This window comes from Loxodonta africana, chromosome 19, assembly GCF_030014295.1.
Source record: "Loxodonta africana isolate mLoxAfr1 chromosome 19, mLoxAfr1.hap2, whole genome shotgun sequence".
Taxonomy (NCBI): Eukaryota; Metazoa; Chordata; class Mammalia; order Proboscidea; family Elephantidae; genus Loxodonta; species Loxodonta africana.
Window position 1 is genome coordinate 51,007,405 of NC_087360.1, and position 22,287 is coordinate 51,029,691.

General features: G+C 46.9%; 1 protein-coding gene across 1 annotated transcript; it reads left to right on the forward strand.

The window, feature by feature from the left end:
• Nucleotides 1-310: 310 nt before the first annotated feature.
• On the forward strand, nucleotides 311-5,262 carry NKX2-6 (NK2 homeobox 6). The gene is made up of 2 exons (XM_064272683.1): nucleotides 311-621; nucleotides 4,652-5,262. Exons 1-2 carry the CDS (start codon nucleotides 348-350, stop codon nucleotides 5,260-5,262), a joined length of 885 nt encoding a protein of 294 aa, XP_064128753.1. The 5' UTR covers nucleotides 311-347.
• Nucleotides 5,263-22,287: the final 17,025 nt, after the last annotated feature.

A 22,287-nucleotide genomic window follows, 5' to 3' on the forward strand; every position in this document is an offset into this window, starting at 1 on the left:
AGTTTTCCTTGCTTTTGCAAGCCGTCAGTAAGACCCAAATTTCTCGGGAGGTGCTGGGGATGGGCAGGATTAGACGGTTGTGAGGGGAAAGCTCTTGGTGGGGGGAGGGGAGAGGTGCAGGATTAGCACGTGGTTTCTGCGGGAACCAATGAGGGTGGCGGTCTTGTCTTGCAGCCTTGACCCCCCCCCTCCCCGGGCCGCAGGAATGGCCCAGCGCGGTCGGGACGCTGGGCGTCTGTCCCTGGGCTGGGATCCACGGAACCTGCAGCAAGGAGAGCCAGGTAGTTTAGGGCGCTGCGGTCCTCGAGGACTAGGGACGCCCCGGCCCCGCCCCCTCCGCCTTCGGGATGCTGCTGAGCCCGGGCACCTCCACCCCCTTCTCCGTCAATGATATCCTGCGGCTGGAGCGCGAGCAGAGCCTCCCCAAGGCCTCTCCACTCCTGGAGGCTCGGAGGAGGCCGGAAAACTCTCGATGCTTGCGATCGGACCCGGAACCGCGCGGATGGGAGGTTCTCAACACCGAAAGCGGCGGCGACAGGAGCAGGCAGGAAGGGTCAGAGCCTCTGGGGGGTCCCTGTGAGACGGTCTTGGAAATGGACGCGGAACGGTTGGAGGAGCCACGTAAGTAGCGCTCAGGTCTTGGCTCCTACCGGGTTATTATCGAGGGAGGTCCCTACCGATCGGTGCTGGGGAGGGGGGGCGGGAAGGGCGTAGCTCCTAGTTTCCTGGTCTCCGAAGACCCCTCGCCAGTTTCCCTCAGTTGAAGAGTCCAAAAACCAGGCCTCTCAGGTCCCACTACTACCCACCCGCATACCCAGAGAGCTTCTCGCGCCTAATAAAAGGCTCTGACTCAGGACTTCACACCGCAGCCTGCCTTCTGATTCCCACAGAAGCTCATCACCCCCGCTCACGGCCACAGTCCGCTCACGGCCACAGTTACCAGAATTTCCAGCTTCTCTTTCCCACTGCAACCCCCCCCCCAAAATATCTCAGCTGTGCCCACCTCCCCCCCACACACACAAGCGGGCGCGCGCGATAGAGAGAGAGCCCCTTTCCTGTCATCTCCAAGTCTCTCTCTACCCTAAACCATCTGCGAAGAAAATGTGACCTTCAAAGCAGCCGAGCCTGGAAGCAGAACCTCAGTCGGCTCTGGGTATCCGGCCCTTTCTTGGGTTTTGCTGAATGGCCTGCCCCAGTCCCGCCATTCCTCTCCCGCAGTTCCTCCTCTCGAGGGACACTAGAAGTGGGGACCAGGTGGTGTCTGAGTCCCTTGAAGTAGAAGGCCCAGCGGGTGCTGGCGGCAGGGTTTGGCGTCTGGGAGCATGTTAAGGCAGCTCGGGTTTTAGCTGCCCTGGGAGATGGCAGAGTCCTGGCGCCTGGTCACCGAGGGCGCAAAGGCGAGCCCCTACACCTGTGTCCATCCCTTAGGAAGGGGAGAAGAGGGTCAGGAGTTCAGTTGGGTCGGCTCCGGCGACCCAGGAGAATTCGGCAGGAAACGTCCACAATCCCAAGGATGAAAAAGCCACCCTTCCTCTTGCGGCAACAGGTTTGGTTTTTCTCTCACGGAACCCCTAAGCCTAGGTCCACCGTCTCGGATCAGGTCTGGGGGACCCCGAGAGATGTGAGCGCTCCTCAGGGCGAGTCTTCTCTGCCAGTCTGCGCCACGGTCCCTGTATTCAAAGAGCAAACTAACCAAATAAATAAAATCAAGATGTTGGTGCGACGTTATTCGCCGACTTACAGGCCGGTTTGGCAAGATCTTGGAAAGCAAAGAACCTTTGCTGTGTTCGCAAAGAAGCTGGTGTGTTTTCTGCAACCGATGCGAACTCCCTTGACCTTGCTTTTTCACTTCGGCTTTGCTGAGAAAGGATCGCGCTCCTCGGACCACCTCTGTCACCTTGCAGCGGGAGGCTCCCACCGCACGTTCCTCCTTTGCTGGCGATCCCGAGTCAAGTCTCTTCTCTTCTGCGGCTATCGTGGACGCCGAGGAGGGACCAGAGTCCCGCTCCAGGAGCTAAGCTGGCGGGCCGGGGCAGCGCTTCGCGCGGTGGACTGGGCGCCGCATCTGTCCACCCAGACTTCAGACGCGCGGAGCTGGAGAGGCTCAGGATTGTACACCAGGGAGCGCGTGGCGCCGGAACCGGAGGAAGGTTGATCTTTGTCCGGAGCGTGCAACCCTCAGCTTGCGTCTTTGGGGACTTTGAAATGGGTGCTGCTTGCCCCACAGCATTGCTGAAGGTCAGCTGTTATTTTCTGATTTGCTAAGATAACGAAGCTTCCTCAATATTTTTCCTTTTTGCCAGGGAAGAAGTCCTCGAGTTCTCTGACCCAGACACTGAGCGCAGGCTTCCCTAAAGTTGTTCTCTCCTCAAACGTCAAATACCAAACAGCCCCATACCCAGGGAGACTGTGCCAGTGCGCTTGGGGATTTGGAGTCGGGTGCCAGCCCGCACAGGCTCTAATTAGTTCAGGCAGCTCAGGCGTGCCATGTCCCGCCTCACGACGAGCTTGAAGCCCCTCCACACCTGTAGTTTTCTCCTGGCGTGAGTTTTTATTTAAAAACATCAGCATTTCCTTTTTTTCCCCCATCCTTGGCTTAAAACAGATCCTAAACCAAGAGAGAAGAGAGGTGGGGAGAAGGGAAGAAAAGGCTGCATTCTGGCGGGGCTTGAGGCACAGGGTCAGCAGTCTGTGTCGGGAGCCTTGTTTTCACTGCTTCAGTTTGGAGCCCCCGCCCCCACCGGGTTCCCAGAGAGGGCCCTTCCTCTGGGGAAGGAGGACTTGAGGGACTAAGCACGTGCCACCGACCTCACTGGGAAACCCCAAGGGAAGAGGCCACTTTTCAAAAAGTTAAATGTGGATCTCAGCTTTTCATACCCCTTAAAGAGAACATCCGTTTCTGCTTCCCAGCCAAGAGCCAGGAGTCAAGAAATATTTTGTTTTATTTTGTTAATTTGGATTACAGAGCATCATGGCCAAGAAAGATGGGATGGGTCTCTGGTGCCAGAGGAGCAGTTGGTTACTAAAAAGACAAGGCTGTATGCAAAAGGGGGAGTAAAGGTAGGAGACACACTCAAGACTCCTGTTCCTGGGCTGGTGGCCAAGTATCCTGGGATGCACATGGAAGCTTTGACCAATGACTTGGAGGCAGAAAGACATCTCCTGGTGAGCACTTCACCCAGCTTCGGGCTTCTCTGGACACGGTAGCAGACGGATCTGGAGAGAGGGTGTCTCTTTCTGTCTCCCCACCCCTCTTCTCTAAGGATGGTCCAGAGTTTCTGTTAGATAGAGCCCAAACTAACACTCGATCCTAACACCTAAAGCTTTCCCAAACTCAGCCACACTTCAGAATTGAGATCCCATGGAACTGCCCTCCCACCGATATACATCAGATACATTCTACGAAGGAAATGCAGCCACCTTAGAAGCTTGATAGTTTATCTTTTGGGAAATGGTGTGTATACCCGGGACCATAGAGTGTCACAATTTACATATATTCCCAAAGCTACAAAAGCCACCCAGCTTGGGAAGAAGAGACATTCAAACTGGCCTGGGGGGAGGCATGCAGGGGAAGGTTATCGAGGAAGGTGGATCTCTCCTTTTTGTTTGTTAATGTTTCATTTTAAGTAATTATATCTCAATATCACACATAGTTGCTCTCTTTTTTTGTGTGTGATAACTCCAACACTCAACAGAAATACATTCTTCCTGAAAAGTCAGTTAAGTAATTTTTATTCTACCTTCTTTTTTTTTTTTCTAATTGTGCTTTAAGTGAAAGTTTACAGTTCAAGGTAGTTTCTCATACAAAATTTATACACATTGTTATGTGACCCTAGTTGCTCTCCCTATAATGTGACAGCATGCTTCCTTCCACCCAGGATTTCCAGTGTCCATTCAACCAGCTCCTGTGCCTTTTTACCTTCTCACCTAGCCTCCAGACAGGAGCAGCCCATTTAGTCTCCTGTTTTTTTTTTTTTTTTTTTTTAATCTAGAGTCGCTGTGAGTCAGAATCCACTGTATGGCACTGGGTTTGGTTTTTGGTTTTTATCTACTTGACCTAAGAAGCACTGTCTTTACGAGTATCATTTTATGTCTTATAGTCCACTCTAATCTTTGTCTGAAGAGCTGGCTTCGGAAATGGTTTCAGCTCTGGGCTAACAGAGAGTCCGGGGTGTCTTCCGGGGTCCCTCCAGTCTCAGTCAGATCATTAAGTCTGGTCTTTTAACTAGAATTTGAGTTCTGCACCCCACTTTTCTCCTGCTCCCTCAGCAACACTGTTGTGTTCCCCATGAGGGCGGTCATTGGTGTATTCTATCTTCTTGGTAGCTAGATGAATAGATACGCTCCATGTATCTCTCCTCACCACACCCCTAATGGTAATGCTCCCTGGTGACATACTTACAATATGAATATTATTATTGTTATATATATCTCATAATATTTGCCAATTCAATGTCACATGTACAGTTTAGTGATATCAATTACATTACTCATGTGCGACCGTCACCAATAATTTTTCTATCACCAGGAATAGAAACACACTTCCTAAACAACGACTTCCGAGGAAGAGGAACTCTTGGTCGCAATGTAAAAATTGCTGAGGTGTGAGCCTTAGGCTAGGTGCTGATGGTGTTCCCCCCTGTGCTTTTAGAGCCCGGCCTGAACGCAGCCTCGTCCCCCCGCGGCGGGACCAGGGTGCCCGAGCGCGGCGTTGGGAAGAGCGGAGGCGGCGCGGAGCGGCCCAGGGCGCGGCCACGGCGGAAGCCGCGCGTGCTCTTCTCGCAGACGCAGGTGCTGGAGCTCGAGCGGCGCTTCAAGCAGCAGCGGTACCTGTCGGCGCCGGAGCGCGAGCACCTGGCCAGCGCGCTGCAGCTCACGTCCACGCAGGTCAAGATCTGGTTCCAGAACCGACGCTACAAGTGCAAGCGGCAGCGCCAGGACAAGTCCCTGGAGCTGGCGGGCCACCCCCTAGCGCCGCGGCGGGTGGCGGTGCCCGTGCTGGTGCGGGACGGCAAGCCCTGCCTGGGACCTGGAGCGCCGGCCTTCCCGAGCCCCTATGGCCCCGCCGCGGCGCCCTATTCCAGCTACGGAGGCTACGCCGGCGCCCTCTACGGTGCTGGCTACAGCGGCGGCTACACGGGCGCGCCCCCGGGCCCCGCGCCGCCCGCACCCTTGGCCCGCGGGGGCTTCGGCGGGGGCAGCCCTGGCGGAAGCCGGGACGGCCATCTGCCTGCCACGCTGCAGGGCGTCAGGGCCTGGTGAGGCGACTCAGCTGGGCCATGCCCACCGGGCCAGGTACCCCATCCCCGCTCCTCCGCGCGCGGGCGCGGCCGGGGTGAGGGGCCGCCTCCCCAAAGGGAAGCGGACATGAGACGGCGCTTTCCTCCCCCCAAAAACGATCTCTGGGACTGCAAATTGACACCTCACCTCCCCGACGAGCGACCCCCTCTCCCAAGGCCCAGGGAAGGTTCTGCCCCTAAGAGAAGTAACGCGGGGCCTTGGCAGCGCAGGAGGGAGGAAAACCAAGGGTACCGAGAGGTGTCGGAGCAGGAATGAGAGAGACAGGTGGTGCTTTTCAGGTCTTTGACTAAGAGCTTGAGAGCCTTTTTAATTTGTGTGCAGCACCCGCGGGGCTCTAGGCTGGAAGAGTGATGTAGAGGACCTAATTTCCAGCGAAAGATGGGGGAAGGATGAGAAGACAGGAGCGAGGGAAGGGGGGCGAAGACCAGCGAAGAGGAAGGTCTAGCAGGTTCACGCAGAGGGACCATTGCTGAGAAGTAGGCCCTTCTGTGGGGCCTAAAAAGTCCTCCAAAGGCAGCGCTCGTGGGGACTCACTACTAATCCAGTGGCTCACTCTGTTGAGGAGTCCAAAGATTGCCCTCCAGGAGTGTCGTCTATATTCTGTCTGTCCCTTCACTGTCACTTGCATTTTATCTCTTGTGTACAGTATAACATCCTGAGTAAATACACTACATATATTTGTGTGTGTGTGTGTGTGTCGCGTGTGTGAATCTGAGTCTGTGTGAACCTATACTCTTCCTGGCTATTTTGAAACAACTTTAAATTGAAGTAAAAATAAAACTCAGAAGTTCCGAGCCTGCAAAACAGGATTTCCTAAGGAGACAAAACTAGCTCTGCCCTAAAGGTGGCTTGTTGTCGTTAGTTGCCTCCCAGTTGGCTCCACCTCATGGGAACCCTGTGTATAGCAGAAGGAAAGATTGCCTGGTCCTGTGCCATCGCCACCATCACTGGCATGTTCGAGTTCATTGTTGTGGCGATTGTGTAGTGCCTTCCCACCCAGGGAGCTCGTCTTCCAGCACTGTATTGAACAGTACTCTGTTGGGATCCATAAGGTTTCCACTGGCTAATTTTTGTAAGTAGATCACCAGGCCCTTCTTCCTAGTCTGTCTTAGTCTGGAAGTTGTGCTGAAACTTGTCGCTGTTGGTGACCCTGCTGGTATTTGAAATACCCACAGCATAGCTTCCAGCAACATAGCAACAAGTAAGCCAGCACAATAGGACCAGCTGATAGACGGACGGGGGGTAGTTTACCTGATTTCTTTTCTCACATCTCCCTCTCCCTTTATAAGGTTTTCTTTCAAAACATAACCAGCTTCTAAATTCTATATCAGGAAAGCAGATGACATGGGAGGACACCTCCACAAGTCCATGTATGGCCATCCTTAAATGATGGCTAGGAGCCTGAACTTTACGGGAAACTTATGACCCCCCCCCCAAAAAAGAAGAAGTTATGCAAGCTGAACACTGAAAACAAACTCATTCTGTTAATGGTAGCATAAATTCAAATAGGAAATTTGTCTTCGGCAGGCACCGTCATAGGAAAATCACCCCCCCTCCTCCGGATTATCTTTTCAGGCAATAAAAACTCTGGTTCTTCATCTCTTGGACCAGTGATTTGTCAAAAGTTGAATTCTAATATTTAGTAAATTCTAATATTTAATGAAAAGGCACTGCCCTTGCAGTGTCTCATTGCTAAATATGCCCTGGTTTTTCTTCTGAATTGGGAAAGCAGAGACTGCTTGATTCTATGTAAACTGTAACTCACTATAGTTTAAATGCTTTAAATTGTCTCTGTTTAAGTTAAAAACCAAGAGTAAATGTTTATATTTTTCTCACTACCATTTCCTTACATTTTTTTCTTATTTTTGTCTGCATCCATTCTCTTTTATTTCTTCATTTTCACAGCCAATAAAACTGTATTTAGAAACAACCCCACTGTCTTTAAATTATACTTAGTGCTGACACCTGGGCTTTTTTTAAAAAAAATGCAGTGTGTATATTTGGAAATCTCAAATATTCCTTGGTCAATTAAGCTGAGATGAACTAGAGATTAAAGTTAAACTCTCCATCATGAGAAAATTGTTATGTTCTATGATTATTCTTCTTTCACGTTTGGGTTTATTCCTGACAAGAAGAAAAATTACTCAGTGAACACTGGCCTTATATTTATGACAGCTGAGTTTAGGTCCCACTGCTACCACTGAGTAACAATCTGTGTGGCCCTAAATTGTTAAGTGGTTAGGTTAAACTACTTCTAAGATCAGAGTCTAAAATACATATGTTAATTTTTAAAAATCCTTTGTTGTTTTTTGTGTAAGGTCCCACCTTGGAAATGAAGGTCATGGTGGTATAGTGGAAATTAATAAATGTCATTTCCTCCACCCTCCCGCTCCCTTCTAACAGAGAATGTAACAGAAGAAGAATTTACAGACACGTATTGTTCAGAATCGGCCTTGCATCTGTGAATTATCCAAGTCAAAGGCTCCCACTCCACCCTCCACACCTTTGTCTATCACATGGGAAGGCATGAGAAAAGAGGCTGCCCAGAGTGAAGCGGGGAAAGAAGCTTAGATCAATCACCAGGAAATCAGCCATCACTGAACACTCCTGGTGGACACCAGAGAAAAATAGGATTTGGCTGTCAGCCTTAGAGAATTTATTATCTAATTGGATAACAAAGACTAGCATAAGAAAAAGGTATCTAAAAATACAAGGTGGTGTGTGCTGCGTGTCAAACAAGAGAACAGACAATAAGTTCTCTCCGGAGAGAAAGAAAATCCAGTGCAAGCCGGGGTGCTTAGAGAAGGCTGCCCAGAGGAGGCGGGTTAAGCCTGGTGATTAGTGTGGCAATAACACCACTTATGAGGAGAGGTTCTGAGAGAGGTTCTAGGGACTTTGGATTGAAGAAAAGTCAATGGGCACATCCTAAAGCCAGAGTTACATTTTTTAGTTGTTTGAGACACAATTGAAAGCTAGCTTCTGCAAATTTTAAGACTGCATTCAGTTGGCTGAAGGCGTGAGGGAGGGGGAAGGAGGGTTGCTTAATTATACATCCAAGGTTCTTCAGCTGTTTCATTGACCTGCGCCATTTTCTGTTGTGCTCCCCAGATCACTCCAGCATACGTTTTTGCTGGTCTAAAAAATATATACCCCTAACTAAAACCTTGTCCGTGTACAATGCACGTGGCTTTTCTCTCCAGACCACGGCACAGAAGTTTGAGGTTCACAGGACACCAACAGCTTCTTTCCAAAAGGAAAGGAGGGCGAGAGAGTGAAGGAAAACTCTCTCCCATCTCTCCATCCTGTCAGGATCACTTTAAAATGCATCCCTCTCCCTGCTCCTCAAACCCGCCCCCAGCAGCCCATTTTCTGTCTCCGTAATCTCCTTTCCACCAAAAGCAGCTCTTTTTTTGTGACTCCTACCGAGGACTGCTTATCCGAAGCGGGGCTTTCACCAAGGAGCTTTCTGTAAGCAATCAAGGCTCTTATCTGCATCCTTCAGTCCCGTCACTCCAGTCACCTCTTAATGTTCACAAGTTCCTCAAATGGGAAGTAATTGACCTCTAAACAAAACAAAAAGCTCTCAGAGAGATAGCGGAGGTTCCTTTCCTGACTGTCCCAGGGCTAGGGGTCTCACCTAGGCCAGGTGGATAAGTCAATAAAATTGCAGACTTCCTGGCTCCCTGTCCCTCCTCTCTCTGTCCCAGCCCCACTTCAAGCCAGCTCCATCCAGATACCATCTGCAAATCAGATGGAGTATGAGTCCAACTCTAGACGTCAGAGTGCCCACGGATTTCTGGTATTTATTGTTTATAATGTTATCATTATTATTACATAAATTTTGGGGGGCGTGTTTAATTTTTTAAATTCCATTTGAAGTGTCTACAGTCTCAGAGTTCATACCAGCTCTTTATTTTATCAGCTTACTAACTGCCCCCCCCCGCCACCTTTTTCACAAAACAAGGGAAGTCTCAAGCTTAAAAGCTGTGGCTCTCCGCCCCCCCCCCACACCCCATTCTCCTCTTAAAGAGGCCCTGTTAGACAGATGGAAGAAGGAAGAAGGGAGGGATACTGAGTCAGGAGTTGTTGCACCTGGTTCTATGTGATTTGAGCAAGCCTAGTAACAATCTCTCTAGGAGTACCTGGTTGGTGCAAACACTTAAGCGCTAGACTACTAACTCAAAGGTTGGCAGTTCAAACTCACCCAGAGGCATCTGGGAAGTAAATCCTGTGGACCTGCTTCTAAAAGGTCACAGTGTTGAAAATCCTATGGAGCGCAGTTCCGCTCTGCGCACATGGGGTCACTATAAGTCCAAATCGACTTGATGGCAACTAACAACAACAGTAACCTCTCTGAAACTCGGTCTTTCCATTTATAAAATTAAGGAGGTAGACCTCTGAGGCTATGATTTTAATTTGGGGTAGCTCCCTTTAGATTGCAGATGGCTTTGTTTTTCTCTTTTTTTCAATCGTGAGCTATATCATACACCCAGAAGAGTATGTAGAACATTGTATAGATTAAAGAAGACAGTGAACACAGTTGTAACTTCCACTCCAGGCAAGAAACAGGGACGCCAGCTCCCCCAGAAGTCTTTCTCCCCAAGCGCCTCCCACACTGAACGCCCTGGCCCCTCCTCTTCTTCCCCCAGGAAACAGCTATTCTGACTTCTGTGATCTTTAATTTTGCATGCTTCTCTTTTTGAATTTACCCACATGGACATATCCCTAAACTATATGGTTTAATTTTGTTTGGTTTTGAATGTTACAGAAATAGAATCATACTGCATGTGCGCTTTTGTGACTTGCTTCTTTTGTTCAACTTGATGTTTGATTAACCCATGCCTGTTGTTTCAGTTTGCCAATTTCTACATTGCTACATTGTATTGCTATATTCCTTGCTATATTGTATCCTGTTGGATGGCTATACCTCCATTTATTTATTTACATGTTGATGAAAATGTAGGTAGTTCCAGTTGGGGATTTTAACAAGAGTGCTGGCAGTGGTGCCCTTTCTCGAAAGAACAGCTGTATTCTATAACTGGAGTTTTTCCTGGGGTCTTGTAACTGTTATAGCAAATTACAACCTCACACTAGTCCACCGTTTTAACTATTGTATGATTTCATTCTGTACTCACCACCTCCAGCTGAGGCAGCAGATATTACTGTTTCCATTCACAGATGAAGAATCTGAGGGCCAGAAGATATCAGCCACACTGACTTAGTGGCAGAACTAGGACCAGACCCCAGCCCTCTGCCCTCTGGCTCTGGGTTACTTGCACTGAATACTCTGCAGGAGTTCAGGTCCTCACACAAATCAGTTGACTGCACAGTGACACTGTTTTCTTTGTCCTGAGTTAAAAATGGATAGGAATAGGAGTCTTTTGGAAAGCATCAAGAGAGGATACATATGAAGCAAGATGCCAGAGAGGGTGGGAGGTGGATGAGAGAGATAAAACTTCTTCTTTTGATGCCTGTGGATAAACAGAATAAAGTCCTTGTGGGTTTGGATCTCTCTGTGAGTCTCGCCTTTGTCCATTTTTGTCCACACTTTCCTCGTACTTTGAACCCCTAGGGATACCAATTCCTGTTTCCTAGCAGCCAGCTCTGGAAAGTGGGAAAAATTCAGCCCTTAAGCTGTTTCTTTTCCTGAGTCCCCCCTCCCCCCATAGTGGAGAAAGAGCTTCATGGGAAGTCACTTTGCCTCCCCCTGACTCTCTGTTTAGACTTGTCCAGCGAGCTCCCCCTCCATCAGCCCAAAAGAAGGATGTGGTCTCAGTGATACAGTCCAGATTCTGCTGGAAGGAAAGCAAAGATATGCCCAGCAGCCATGACCACAGGCCTCCAGAGCTCTTTCTAACTCTGCCCCTGTGGGGCCGTCTTTATAAGCTGCTCTCAGTCTAACCCGCCTCCTTTCCATCCATTCTTCAGTGACTCCTGCTTCCTCCTGTCACCAGCCCAGCTTAATTGCCTGAAACCTTAGGACCCAGGAAATTGGAATCCTAAGTGAGGACTTCAGTGGGCCAAAGGTGAACCTTTCCTTTCCTGGCTCCTGTCTTCAGTTCTGCTCTGAGCGCCCCCCTCTGTACCCCTCTACCCCTTGCCTCCCTGGACATCCTCCATGAGAAGCCTTTCTTAAAGCCCTAGATTGAGTCAGGCCCCCTGGTGTGGGTTCCTGTAGCCCCTTGGACTTCTACATTATAATGCACTTATTCTCAGTGTCTATTGTCCCTTTTGAACAGTCAGCTTGGTGTCTGTCTTAGAGCCCAGGATATTTCTAGTATACCCTGCCCCTGCCATAGAATAGAGGCTCATAGCCATTTGCTGATTGATCAAATGGATGAACAGTTGCTACTTGGCTTCCTTGCATGGCCCCACAAAGTCTGCATTAAAGACCCAGGCCCCTTGGTGGTCAGAATTCTCTGGAAGGAACATGTAACTAAGTTCTGGCTAGTGGGATGTTAATAGAAGAGATGTGTGTAACTTCCAGGACAGGACCTTCGCTCCACTTCCCTCCTCTCCTTGCTGCTGGCTGGAATGCAGATAAGATGGTGGAAGCAGTAGCAGCTGTCTTAGATTATGCCAGACCAACAAGATGGAAAAAGCCTAGGTCCTTGACACCATGAAATCACCACATTACATGAGAGAAAAATGAACCTTGGTCTCATTTATGCCACTGTTATTTTGGCCTTTGTTGCAGCAGCTGAACATGTATCTCAACAATAGAAGACACAAGGCTGGTGATTAGAAAAACTGATACAATTGCAATCAATGTTTAGAAGACGAATAAATCATGCCACAGTGATCTGGGAGAGCCCCCATTAAAGAGGAGAAGCTTGAGACAAGCCTCGAAGGATGAATAGAATCTGGATGGGTGGAGGGGAAGGTTATGGAATTGGGTGCCTAGATGGATATACAGAGAAACACAGGAAACAAAGTGCGTGAGCCAAAACCAGCCAAACCCAGTGCTGTCGGGTCAATTCCGACTCATTGCGACCCTACAGGACAGAGTAGAACTGTCCCATACAGTTAAGCGCATGAGAAGCAAGGACTTTATGCAAGGTGACATTGAAGGCAGCAGTCTGGATACTTCCATCCAGGGTCCTGGTTTCCATCTTGCCCTGCACACTCTCCCCAGCTAATTTCTACTCAAAGCTTAACTACCAGTTCTATGCAAATAACTCCCAAATCCCAAAACTACCAGATCTACATCTCCAGCTCAGCTCTCTCTCTTCAGTTCCGGATCAGAATTGGCAGTTACTTCTGGGCTTCTCTATTTGACTGTTTCCCAGATACTTCAGTCTAAAACAGAGGCCATCTCTCTCCACCCCTCTCCTGCCAAACCTGCTCAACTTTCTATAGTCCCCCTCCTGTTGACGCTGTTGCCTTCTGCCTGTAACCCAGGCTAAAGTTCCATTGTCCTATTTAGCTCTTTCCTCTCTCTCATTAACAGCAGCTAGTCAAATGGCAAGTTCTCTTAATTCTATCCTCAAAGTAAGTCCCGTACCTGCCCTTCGTTAGGGTCCCACTGCTACTATTTTAGTTCAGGTCATTGTCTTTCATTGACTGGAGGAAATAGCCTCCTAATGGCCTCCCAGGGTCAAAGTGTATGCTTATGGTCAGATTTAGTAGGTACCGCTATTTATCCAAAGTAGTTGTGTCAATTTACACTCCTGATAGCTGTGTTTGAGAGCTCTGATTGCTCCACCTTGTCGCCACCCCTTTGTTTTTCTTTCTTTAATTTTTTACATTTTCTATGTTTTTTTTTTTATTGTGCTTTAGGTGAAAGTGTACAGAGCAAATTAGTTTTCCATTCAATAATTTATACACAAAGTGTTCCCATGACATTGTTTGCCATCCCCACAGTGTGTCAGCACTCACCCCTTTCCCACCCTGGGTTCCCTGTTTCCATTCATCTGGTTTCCCTGCCCCTTCCTGCCTTCTCATCTTTGCTTTTGGGCAAATGTTGCCCTTTTGGTCTCTTACAGTTTCTTGCCATCCCTTTCAATTTTCTTTTTCCCTCTCCCTTCTTCCACCTTAAGGCCTGGCAATCTACTTTTGAAAAATCAGCCGTTGAAAACCCTATGGAGCCCAGTTCTACTCTGACACACATGGGGTTGCTGGGAGTTGGTAACGACTTGATTGCAAATGTATTGCAGGCAGTACAGGCAGGTAATGAGTGCTCTATAAATATTTGCGTAATAGTATAGATTTGCATCACCCCTCGGGGAAGGAGTGGGAGATTAAGTGTGAAGTGGCACCCAGTCAGAGGGTAGAGAAAACTAATGCTTATCAGGCCCACACTAAGCGCCAGGTACCTAGATTCTTGGCACACGCTATGTCATTTAATCTCCATAATCACCTCCATACTTTAGGATTCAAAGATTCTAATTGGTTTTCACTCTGCTTCCCAAATTAGGAAGCTGAGGTTCAGAGCAATTAAGTAGCTTATCCAGAATCACCACCACTAAGGGTAGAAGTTGAGCCTCCAAAACCCATTTGCTTTCCCTTATTTTCTGTTGCCTTTTCATGATCATTACAGGCTGCTGTCCTTTACTGTCATTTAACTACTTAAACATGCAGCTCTATTTTCTAACAATTGAGCATTTAATACCTGCCTGCTGACTGACTGTGGTGTCTTTCTGATCCTGCGATTTCCTCCCACCTTCAAAAAGAATAATCCGAGGGAAAAGGTCTGACCCAAAGAGGGCCTTCACATGTATGAGATATATAAGATTACAGGGATTCCATAGGCCCTGCCGTCCAGCCAGGATGTCTGCATTCAAAAGCAGTCGTTTCATAAAAGTATTATGTATACTGCCAAGAACATTTGCGTTGGAGATAACGGCACTTTTTTTATGTAAACCAGCAGCCATTGCTTGCAGAACTTAAAACTTTCCGCCAGGGGGCACCATTACCCCCACTTTACCCCACCGGAGAGGGAATTCCCAAAATTCCTTGTAACTCCACTCAAAGCCTCTGTATTTGGGTTTGAGTTATGTTTCACCATCAGGCTTCTTTTTCAGGTCAAGCCCTTTGCTGTCCTGTTTGGATGGTGACAAGTAGGAGTGAGCAGAAGGAAGCATCGAATCAATAGATGAAGGGCTCCACAGGCACAAGCTGTTGGCGGTGGTTTCAGTGTGACAACTATTAATGATAACATTGGTGATGTCGGTGGCTACTGAGATTCCTGGGGCACTTCACAGCACACGAATCTCCTCCGTAAATACTCTCTCATTTAATCACCATATGAAAACCAACCATTTGCCAGCCTGTTGACTCCAACTCATGGCAACCCCGTGTGTCTCGGAGTAGAACTGTGCCCCACAGGACTCTCACTGGCTGAGTTTTCGGATCATCAGACATTTCTTCTGAGGTGCCCCTGAGTGGGCTCAAACCACCAACCTTTTGGCTAGCAGGTCAGTGCTTAACCGTTTGCACCACGTGCCACATATGCAATGCTATTCTCATATAGCTAAAGAAACTAGGGAAACTGAGGACTCGCCCAACCAAGGTCCCACGGCTTGTAAGTCACAGAGGCAGAATATGAACCCACTAATCCTGCTTCCAGATCCTTGTACAGGTTTGAGTTGTGCATCTACCATACAACTGTCTGAGTTTAGAATACCAGCCCTGAAGGGTTGGTAAAGCAAATACTGCCCATAGATTGGACTGCTGGCCCTGTGCACATTTTCACCTCTCTCCCATCTCCCTTCAAACACCCTGAAGGGAAAGTGATCTGATCACCTCACTGAAATTGAGTGGCTCAAAAATAAAAAAAAAATTTTTTTTTCTTTTTCTACTCAGAGCAGAAGTTGGGGACTCCTTTGAGATTAGACTTAACTGAATCTGTTGGACTCTGGCTTACCTCTGCCACTGACCAGCTTCATGATGGAGGGTTGTTGTTGTTAGGTGACATCGAGTTGGTTCTGACTCATAGCAACCCTGTGTATGACAGAATAAAACATCGCCTGATCCTGCACCATCCCCACAATCTCTATTATGCTTAAGCCCATTGTTGTACCTACTGTGTCAGTCCATCTCCTTGAGGGTCTTCATCTTTTTCACTGACCCTCTACTGTACCAAGCATGATGTCCTTCTCCAGGGACTGATCCGTCATAATAACATATCCAAAGTATGTGAGATATAGTCTCGCCATCCTTGCTTCTAAGGAGCACTCTGGCTGTACTTCTTCCAAGACATATTTGTTCTTCTGGCAGTCCACGGTGCATTCAATATTCTTCGCCAACACCATAATTCAAAGGTGTCAATCTTCTTTGGTCTTCCTTATGCATAGTCCAGCTTTCGCATGTGTACGAGGTGATTGAAAACACCATGGCTTGGGTCAGGGGCACCTTAGTCTTCAAGGTGACCTCTTTGCTTTTTAACACTTTAAAGAGATCTTTTGCAGCAGATTTACCCAATGTTATGTGTCTTTTGATTTCTTGACTGCTGCTTCCATGGGCATTAATTGTGGATCCAAGTAAAATGAAATCCTTGACGACTTCAATCTTTTCTCCGTTTATCATGATGTTGCTCATTGGTTCAGTTGTGAGGATTTTTTTTTCTTTATGTTGAGGTGTAATCTATACTGAAAGCTGTGGTCTTTGATCTTCATCAGTAAGTGCTTCAAATCCTCTTCACTTTCAGCAAGCAAGGTTGTGTCATCTGCATAACACAGGTTGTTAATGAGTCTTCCTCCAATCCTGATGCCCCGTTCTTCTTCATATAGTCCAGCTTCTCAGATTATTTGCTTGGTATATAGATTGAATACGTATGGTGAAAGGATACAACTCTCATGCATACCTTTCCTGACTTTAAACCACGCAGTATCCCCTTGTTCCATTCAAACAACTGCCTCTTGATCTATGTGCAGGTTTCTTATGAGCACAATTAAGTGTTCTTGAATTCTTATTCATTGTGATGATATCCATAGTTTGTTATGATCCACACAGTCCAATGCCTTTGCATAGTCAATAAAATACAGGTAAACATCTTTCTTGTATTCTCTGCTTTCAGCCAGGATCCATCTGACATCAGCAGTGATATCCCTCGATCCACGTCCTCTTCTGAATGCAGCTTGAATTTCTGGCAGTTCCCTGTCAATCTACTGCTGCAACATTTTTTGAATGATCTTCAGCATAATTTTACTTGTGTTGTGATATTGTTCGATAATTTCAGCCTTCTGTTGGACCACCTTTCTTTGGAATGGGTACAAATATGGATCTCTTCCAGTCAGTTAGCCAGGTAGCTGTCTTCCAAATTTCTTGGCATAGATGAAGTGAGCACTTCCAGCACTGCATCCATTTGCTAAAGCATCTCAGTTGGTTTCTTAGTGCTGCCATAACAGAAATACCACAAGTGGATGACTTGTCTCACAGCCTAGTAAGTTACAAGTCCAAATCCAGGGCATCAGCTCCAGAGGAAGGCTTTCTCTCTCCCTAGGCTCTGGAGGAAAGTCCTTATCCTCAATCTTCCCCTGGTCAAGGAGCTTCTCAGGTGCAGGGACCCCATGTCCAAAGGACGTGGTCTGCTCCTGGTGCTGCTTTCTTGGTGGTGTGAGGTCCCCAACTCTCTGCTTTCTTCACTTTCCTTTTATCTCTTGAGAGATAAAAGGTGGTGCAGGCCACACCCCAGGGAAGCTCCCTTTACACTGGATCAAGTGGGTGACCTGAGTAAGTGTGGTGTTACAACCCCACCCTAATCCTTTTAACATAAAATTATAATCACAAAATGTAGGGCCACCACGGAATACTGGGAACCATGGCCTAACCAAGTTGATACACACATTTTTGGGGGGACATAATTCAATCCATGACAATTGGTATTCCCTCAATTTCTGGAGCTTTGTTTCTTGAAAAAAAATAAATTTTATTTTTTGTTTTTTGCCAATGCTTTCAGTGCAACTTGGACCTCTTCCTTCAGTACCATCAGTTCCTGATCATATACTACCTTCTGAAGTGACTGAATGTCAACCAGTTCTTTTTGGTACAGTAACTCCGTATATTCCTTCCATCTTCTTTTGATGCTTCTTGCATTGTTTAGTATTTTCCCCGTAGAATCCTTCAATATTGCAACTAGAGACCTGAATTTTTTCTTCAGTTGTTTCAGCTTGAGAAATGCTGAGCGTGTTCTTCCCTTTTGGTTTTCTATCTCCAGGTCTTTGTGCGTTTCATTATAATACTTTACTTTGTATCCTCGAGCTGACATTTGAAATCTTCTGTTGAGCTTTTTTACTTCATCATTTCTTCCTTTCACTTTAGCTAACTGACATTCAAGAGCAAGTTTCGGAGTCTCTTCTGACATCCATTTTGTTCCTTTCTTTCTTTCCCATCTGTTTAAGAACTTCTTTCTTTCTTCATGTATGATGTCCTTGATGTCATTCCACAACTCACCTGGTCTTCGGTAATTAGTGTTCAATGCATGTTATGGATTGAGTTGTGTCCCCCCAAAATATCTGTCAACTTGGCTAGGCCATGATTCCCAGTATTGTGTGATTATCCACCATTTTGTCATCCGATATGATTTTCCTTTGTGTTGTAAATCCTACCTCTATGATGTTAATGAGGCAGGATTAGAGGCAGTTATGTTAATGAGGCAGGGCTTAATCTACATGAATAGGTTGTGTCTTAAGTCAATCTCTTCTTAGATATAAAAGAAAGAAGCAAGCAGAGAGACATGGGTACCTCATACCACCAAGAAAGCAGCACCTGGAGTACAGTACCTCCTTTGGACCTGGGGTTCCTGCAAGGAAAACTCCTAGACTGAGGAAAGATTGATGACAAGGATCCTTCTCCAGAGCCAACAGAAAGAGAGAAAGCCTTTCGCTGGAATTGGCATCCTGAATTTGGACTTCTAGCCTCCTAGACTGTGAGAGAATAAGTTTCTCTTTGGTAAAGCCTTCCACTTATGATATTTCTGTTATAGCAGCACTAGGTAACTAAGACAATGCTTCAAATCTATTCTTGAGATGATCTCTAAATTCAGGTGTGATATACTCAAGGTTGTACTTTAGTTCCCGTGGGCTTGTTCTAATTTTCTTCAACTTCAACTCAAATTTGCATATGAACAATTGACCGTCTGTTCCACAGTCAGCCCCTGGCCTTGTTCTGACTGATAATATTAAGTTTTTCCATATTTTCTTTCCACAAATGTAGTCGATTTGATTCCTGTGTATTCCATCTTTTGAGGCCCGCATATATAGTTGCCATTTACATTGTTGAAAAAAGGAATTTGCAATGAAGAAGTCATTGATCTGTCAACCTTCCCAACAGAAGGGATCTTGTCAAAAAGTGGGTCTAGCCCCAGGAGAAGAACAATGGGAGCAGAGGCTGCAGAGGGCATGGTGAGGACAGGCCTCCAGGGGCCTCTGTTCTCATGCCCTAGAGGGTCAGAACTAAATGGGTGAAGTTGTGTTGTCGTTGATAGATGCCCATAGAGTTGGTTTCGACTCATGGTGACCCTACGCACAATAGAACAAAACACTGCCCTGTCCTGAGCCATCCTCACAATGGTTGCTATTTGAGCCCATTGTTGCAGCCACTGTATCAGTGTATCTCCTTGAGGGTCTTCCTCTTTTTCAGTGACCTTCTACCTTACCAAGCATGATGTCCTCCTGCAGGGTCTGGCCACTCCTAATAACGTGTCCAAGGTACATGAGACGAAGTCTTGCCATCTTCGCTTCTCATAAGCATTCTGGCTGTACTCCTCCCAAGACAGATTTGTTCATTCTTCTGGCAGTCCATGGCATATTCAATATTCTTCACCAACACCATAATTCAAAGGCATCAATTCTTCTTCAGTCTTCCTTATTCATAGTCCAATTTTTGCACGCATATGAGGCAAAGGAAAACACCATGGCTTGGGTCAGGCACACTTTAGTCCTCAAGGTGACATCTTCGTTTTTTCACACTTTTTAAAGTGGTCTTTTACAGCAGATTTTCCCAGTGCAATGCATTGTTTGATTTCTTGACTGCTGCTTCCATGGGTGTTGATTATGGATCCAAGTAAAATGAAACCCTTGAGAACTTCCAAAAAAATCCAAGGCAGTTTCTTGGCCCACATATCTGAATGTCAGAAAGGCTTAAGGTGGAGCTGGCCTAAGGATAGCTGAAACCAGGACTCAAAGCCATCAAGTTGCTCCCAATCCACCTCTCATCTCTGTTTATCTCCATGTTTGGCTACATTATCTAAGCTGGACAAAACCATGGCCAGGAACGCAGCTGTACTGGCAACTCAGAATCACTTCCTTATAACTCCATACCACTCTCCTGTCAACTTCAGGTTGAAAATCTAAGTCAGTTTCCCTTCATCACAGGATGTAATGTACATCAGGCAAGATTCAAGGATGGAAACGCTTTTGAAAAGTCAGCCTCAGCTATCCAAAACCTCCTTCTTGAGGGTTATCCTGCCTCAACAATTCACTTGCTAGTAATCTCCTAATCCATTATCTCAACAGTTCCTTATGACAGTAGGGTCTACAGTGAGAAAGCTGGCAGTTCAATGTGTTTACTGTATCTCTTCTTAGTCTTCACCCATGGAACAAGTAGTGGACTTCCATGAATCTAACATCCCATAAACCTAAAGAAAGTAACTCAGAGACTGCTACGCCAGCAGTGGCTATCACTTTGCATCACTTCAGTCTGTCTCTCAGGGTTGTATTATCATCTCTGAGGCACCAAATAGAAACAGGCAATAAAGACACCATCATGATATAAGACTTCTATTGGAGAGGTTGATTTCATCTCTTATCAGCATCCTTTCGGACCATGGAGCTAGTCACCTCTCATCCTTCTGATGGAATCCTATTCATTATGACCCTTTAATAGTAGCATCTCTTAGCCTAGGGATGAAGAAATGAGGTGATATAATTTTTTGACCTTTGTATTCTCTTACACATTGGAGTAAAATTCTCCATACCTAAAAATAGCCTATCTACAGAGCAAGGCCAAGGCTCCCAGGGTAGGCCAAGGTGTAACGCAGTTGCAGGCTTGCCCCAAGGATGGCGAGTAGTAGAATCTGGGCAGGGACTTGGAGGGGCAGTAAGATGAGGACAGGCTCCATTCAGGAGGATCAAAATTATCAGAGGTAGAAGTGCATAAAACTCAGTCCCTGAATGCCAGTCTCTGCCTGCACACATTCTCACTATCACCATAGCAGCTGCAGACACTCTGGTGCCATCCACACCAGCCTCTAGGCCTGCAGCGGTCCTTTGATGATGGCCTTGCCATTTGTTTTGACTTGACCACTCCTCTGTAGAAGTTGCAGGGAGGGAGCACACAGACCAGGACTTGGCTTTGGTTCTATACCATCTGCAGAAGGCTCTGCTCCCAGGATGGCTGGTTCACTTCTGTTTGAGAGGCTCCCCCTCAGCTCTGGGCCTCAAAAGTTGTCCCAATTTTCAGAACAACTGTGTATCCAGAACTAGTATACCCAGAATTCACCCAATAATGCTGCTGAGGTAGTAATTTACTTCTTCACGCAAATCTCTTCTTGCTCCTCAGGCACTCACAGGTAAGATAATGTGACCATTCGGGTAGCTTTTCTGAGGTGAGTTGGTGGAAGGCCAGCATCCCTGTCTGGCCCTTAGGGGGCATCAGAGACAATGCTGAATGTTGAGCTTGGTCAGGCACTGAACTAAGTGCTTCACATACTGGACCTGGTGTAACCCTCAGGACGAATCTGCGTGACAGGCACTGTTACTCCTATTTACCAGGGGCAGTGAACTAGTTTACCCAAGGTCGTGCACCTTGTAAGTGACAGAACTGGGTGTAAACTCTGGCCTGTCAAAGCCCACACTGTAGCTGTCCTACCACCCTGTTTCTTTGCAGTAGCTCAGGCATAGGCCCACCCTCTCTACTCTCACTGTCATTGCCCTGGGTCAGCCTTGTAACTGGCCACCTGATTCCCCTCATGCAATCTGTCTCCACTTCCATCAGCACTATCTTTCTAAAACACAAATTGGATGATGTCACTTTCCTCTGTTCCAGAACCCTCTGCAGCTGAATAGCCTGGAGTATATAAACTCTTCCATATGGCAGTCCAGGCTACTTCCCTTACCGGACATGCCTTCCCTCTTTCTCTGCACCTTCGCCAATCTTCTCAGTGTGCCAAGGCGCCTATAAAGACCCACCTACTATGAGTCGGAATCGACTGGACAGCAATGGTTTTTTTTGTTCTTCCGTGAAGGCTTCCATTCTGAATCTGCCTGTCTCAAAGGGAGGCAGAGTTGAAAAGGCTCCTGTGCCTAGTGGTTTTCAAACTACGTTCTAAAAAACTACAAGGGTCCTTGGGACCACCACCGGGACCTAAGGGGCAAAGGGGGGAGGCTCTAGCTCCTTCCGCTGCCTCAGTGGCAGCAGATCAACCTTGTTGTATTTGGGATCCATGTAAAATTTCATTTGTAAAAAGTCCTGCTGCTAACATAAAAATAGATAATTATATTTACAATAATAATATCACAATAAACAGCATCCAAACTAATCTTCTGATTTTACAGATAGGGAGCTCCTACAACACTTGTCTACTTTTTATTTGAAAACTAGGTATATTAGCCCTGCACATTTAATTGCTTTTTCCTGTGTATATCAGTCTCCCCAGCTGAAATATAAGCTCCTCATGGGCAGGGGCCTGGTCTCATATCCAGCTGTCTCCAGGGGTTAAGAGATGTCTATTTTTATGACTATTTCATTGTTTACTGGGGCCCTGGTGGCACAGTGATTAAGGGTTTGGCTGCTAACCAGCCACTCCTTGGGAACCCTTTGGGGCAGTTCTACTCTACCCTATGGGGTGGTTATGAGTTGGCATGAACTCGACGGCAAAGTTTTTTTTTTTTTTTTTTTTGCTTTTAATTTCATTGTTTGCTTAAGATATCTCTTTAACAAAATCACACAATGCAGATACAGCTAAAGCCCCCCCCCATCCTTTCCTTCCTGCTCTCTCCCCAAGGGTAACTACCACCCGAAAGTTTGTGTGAATCATTTCTCTGC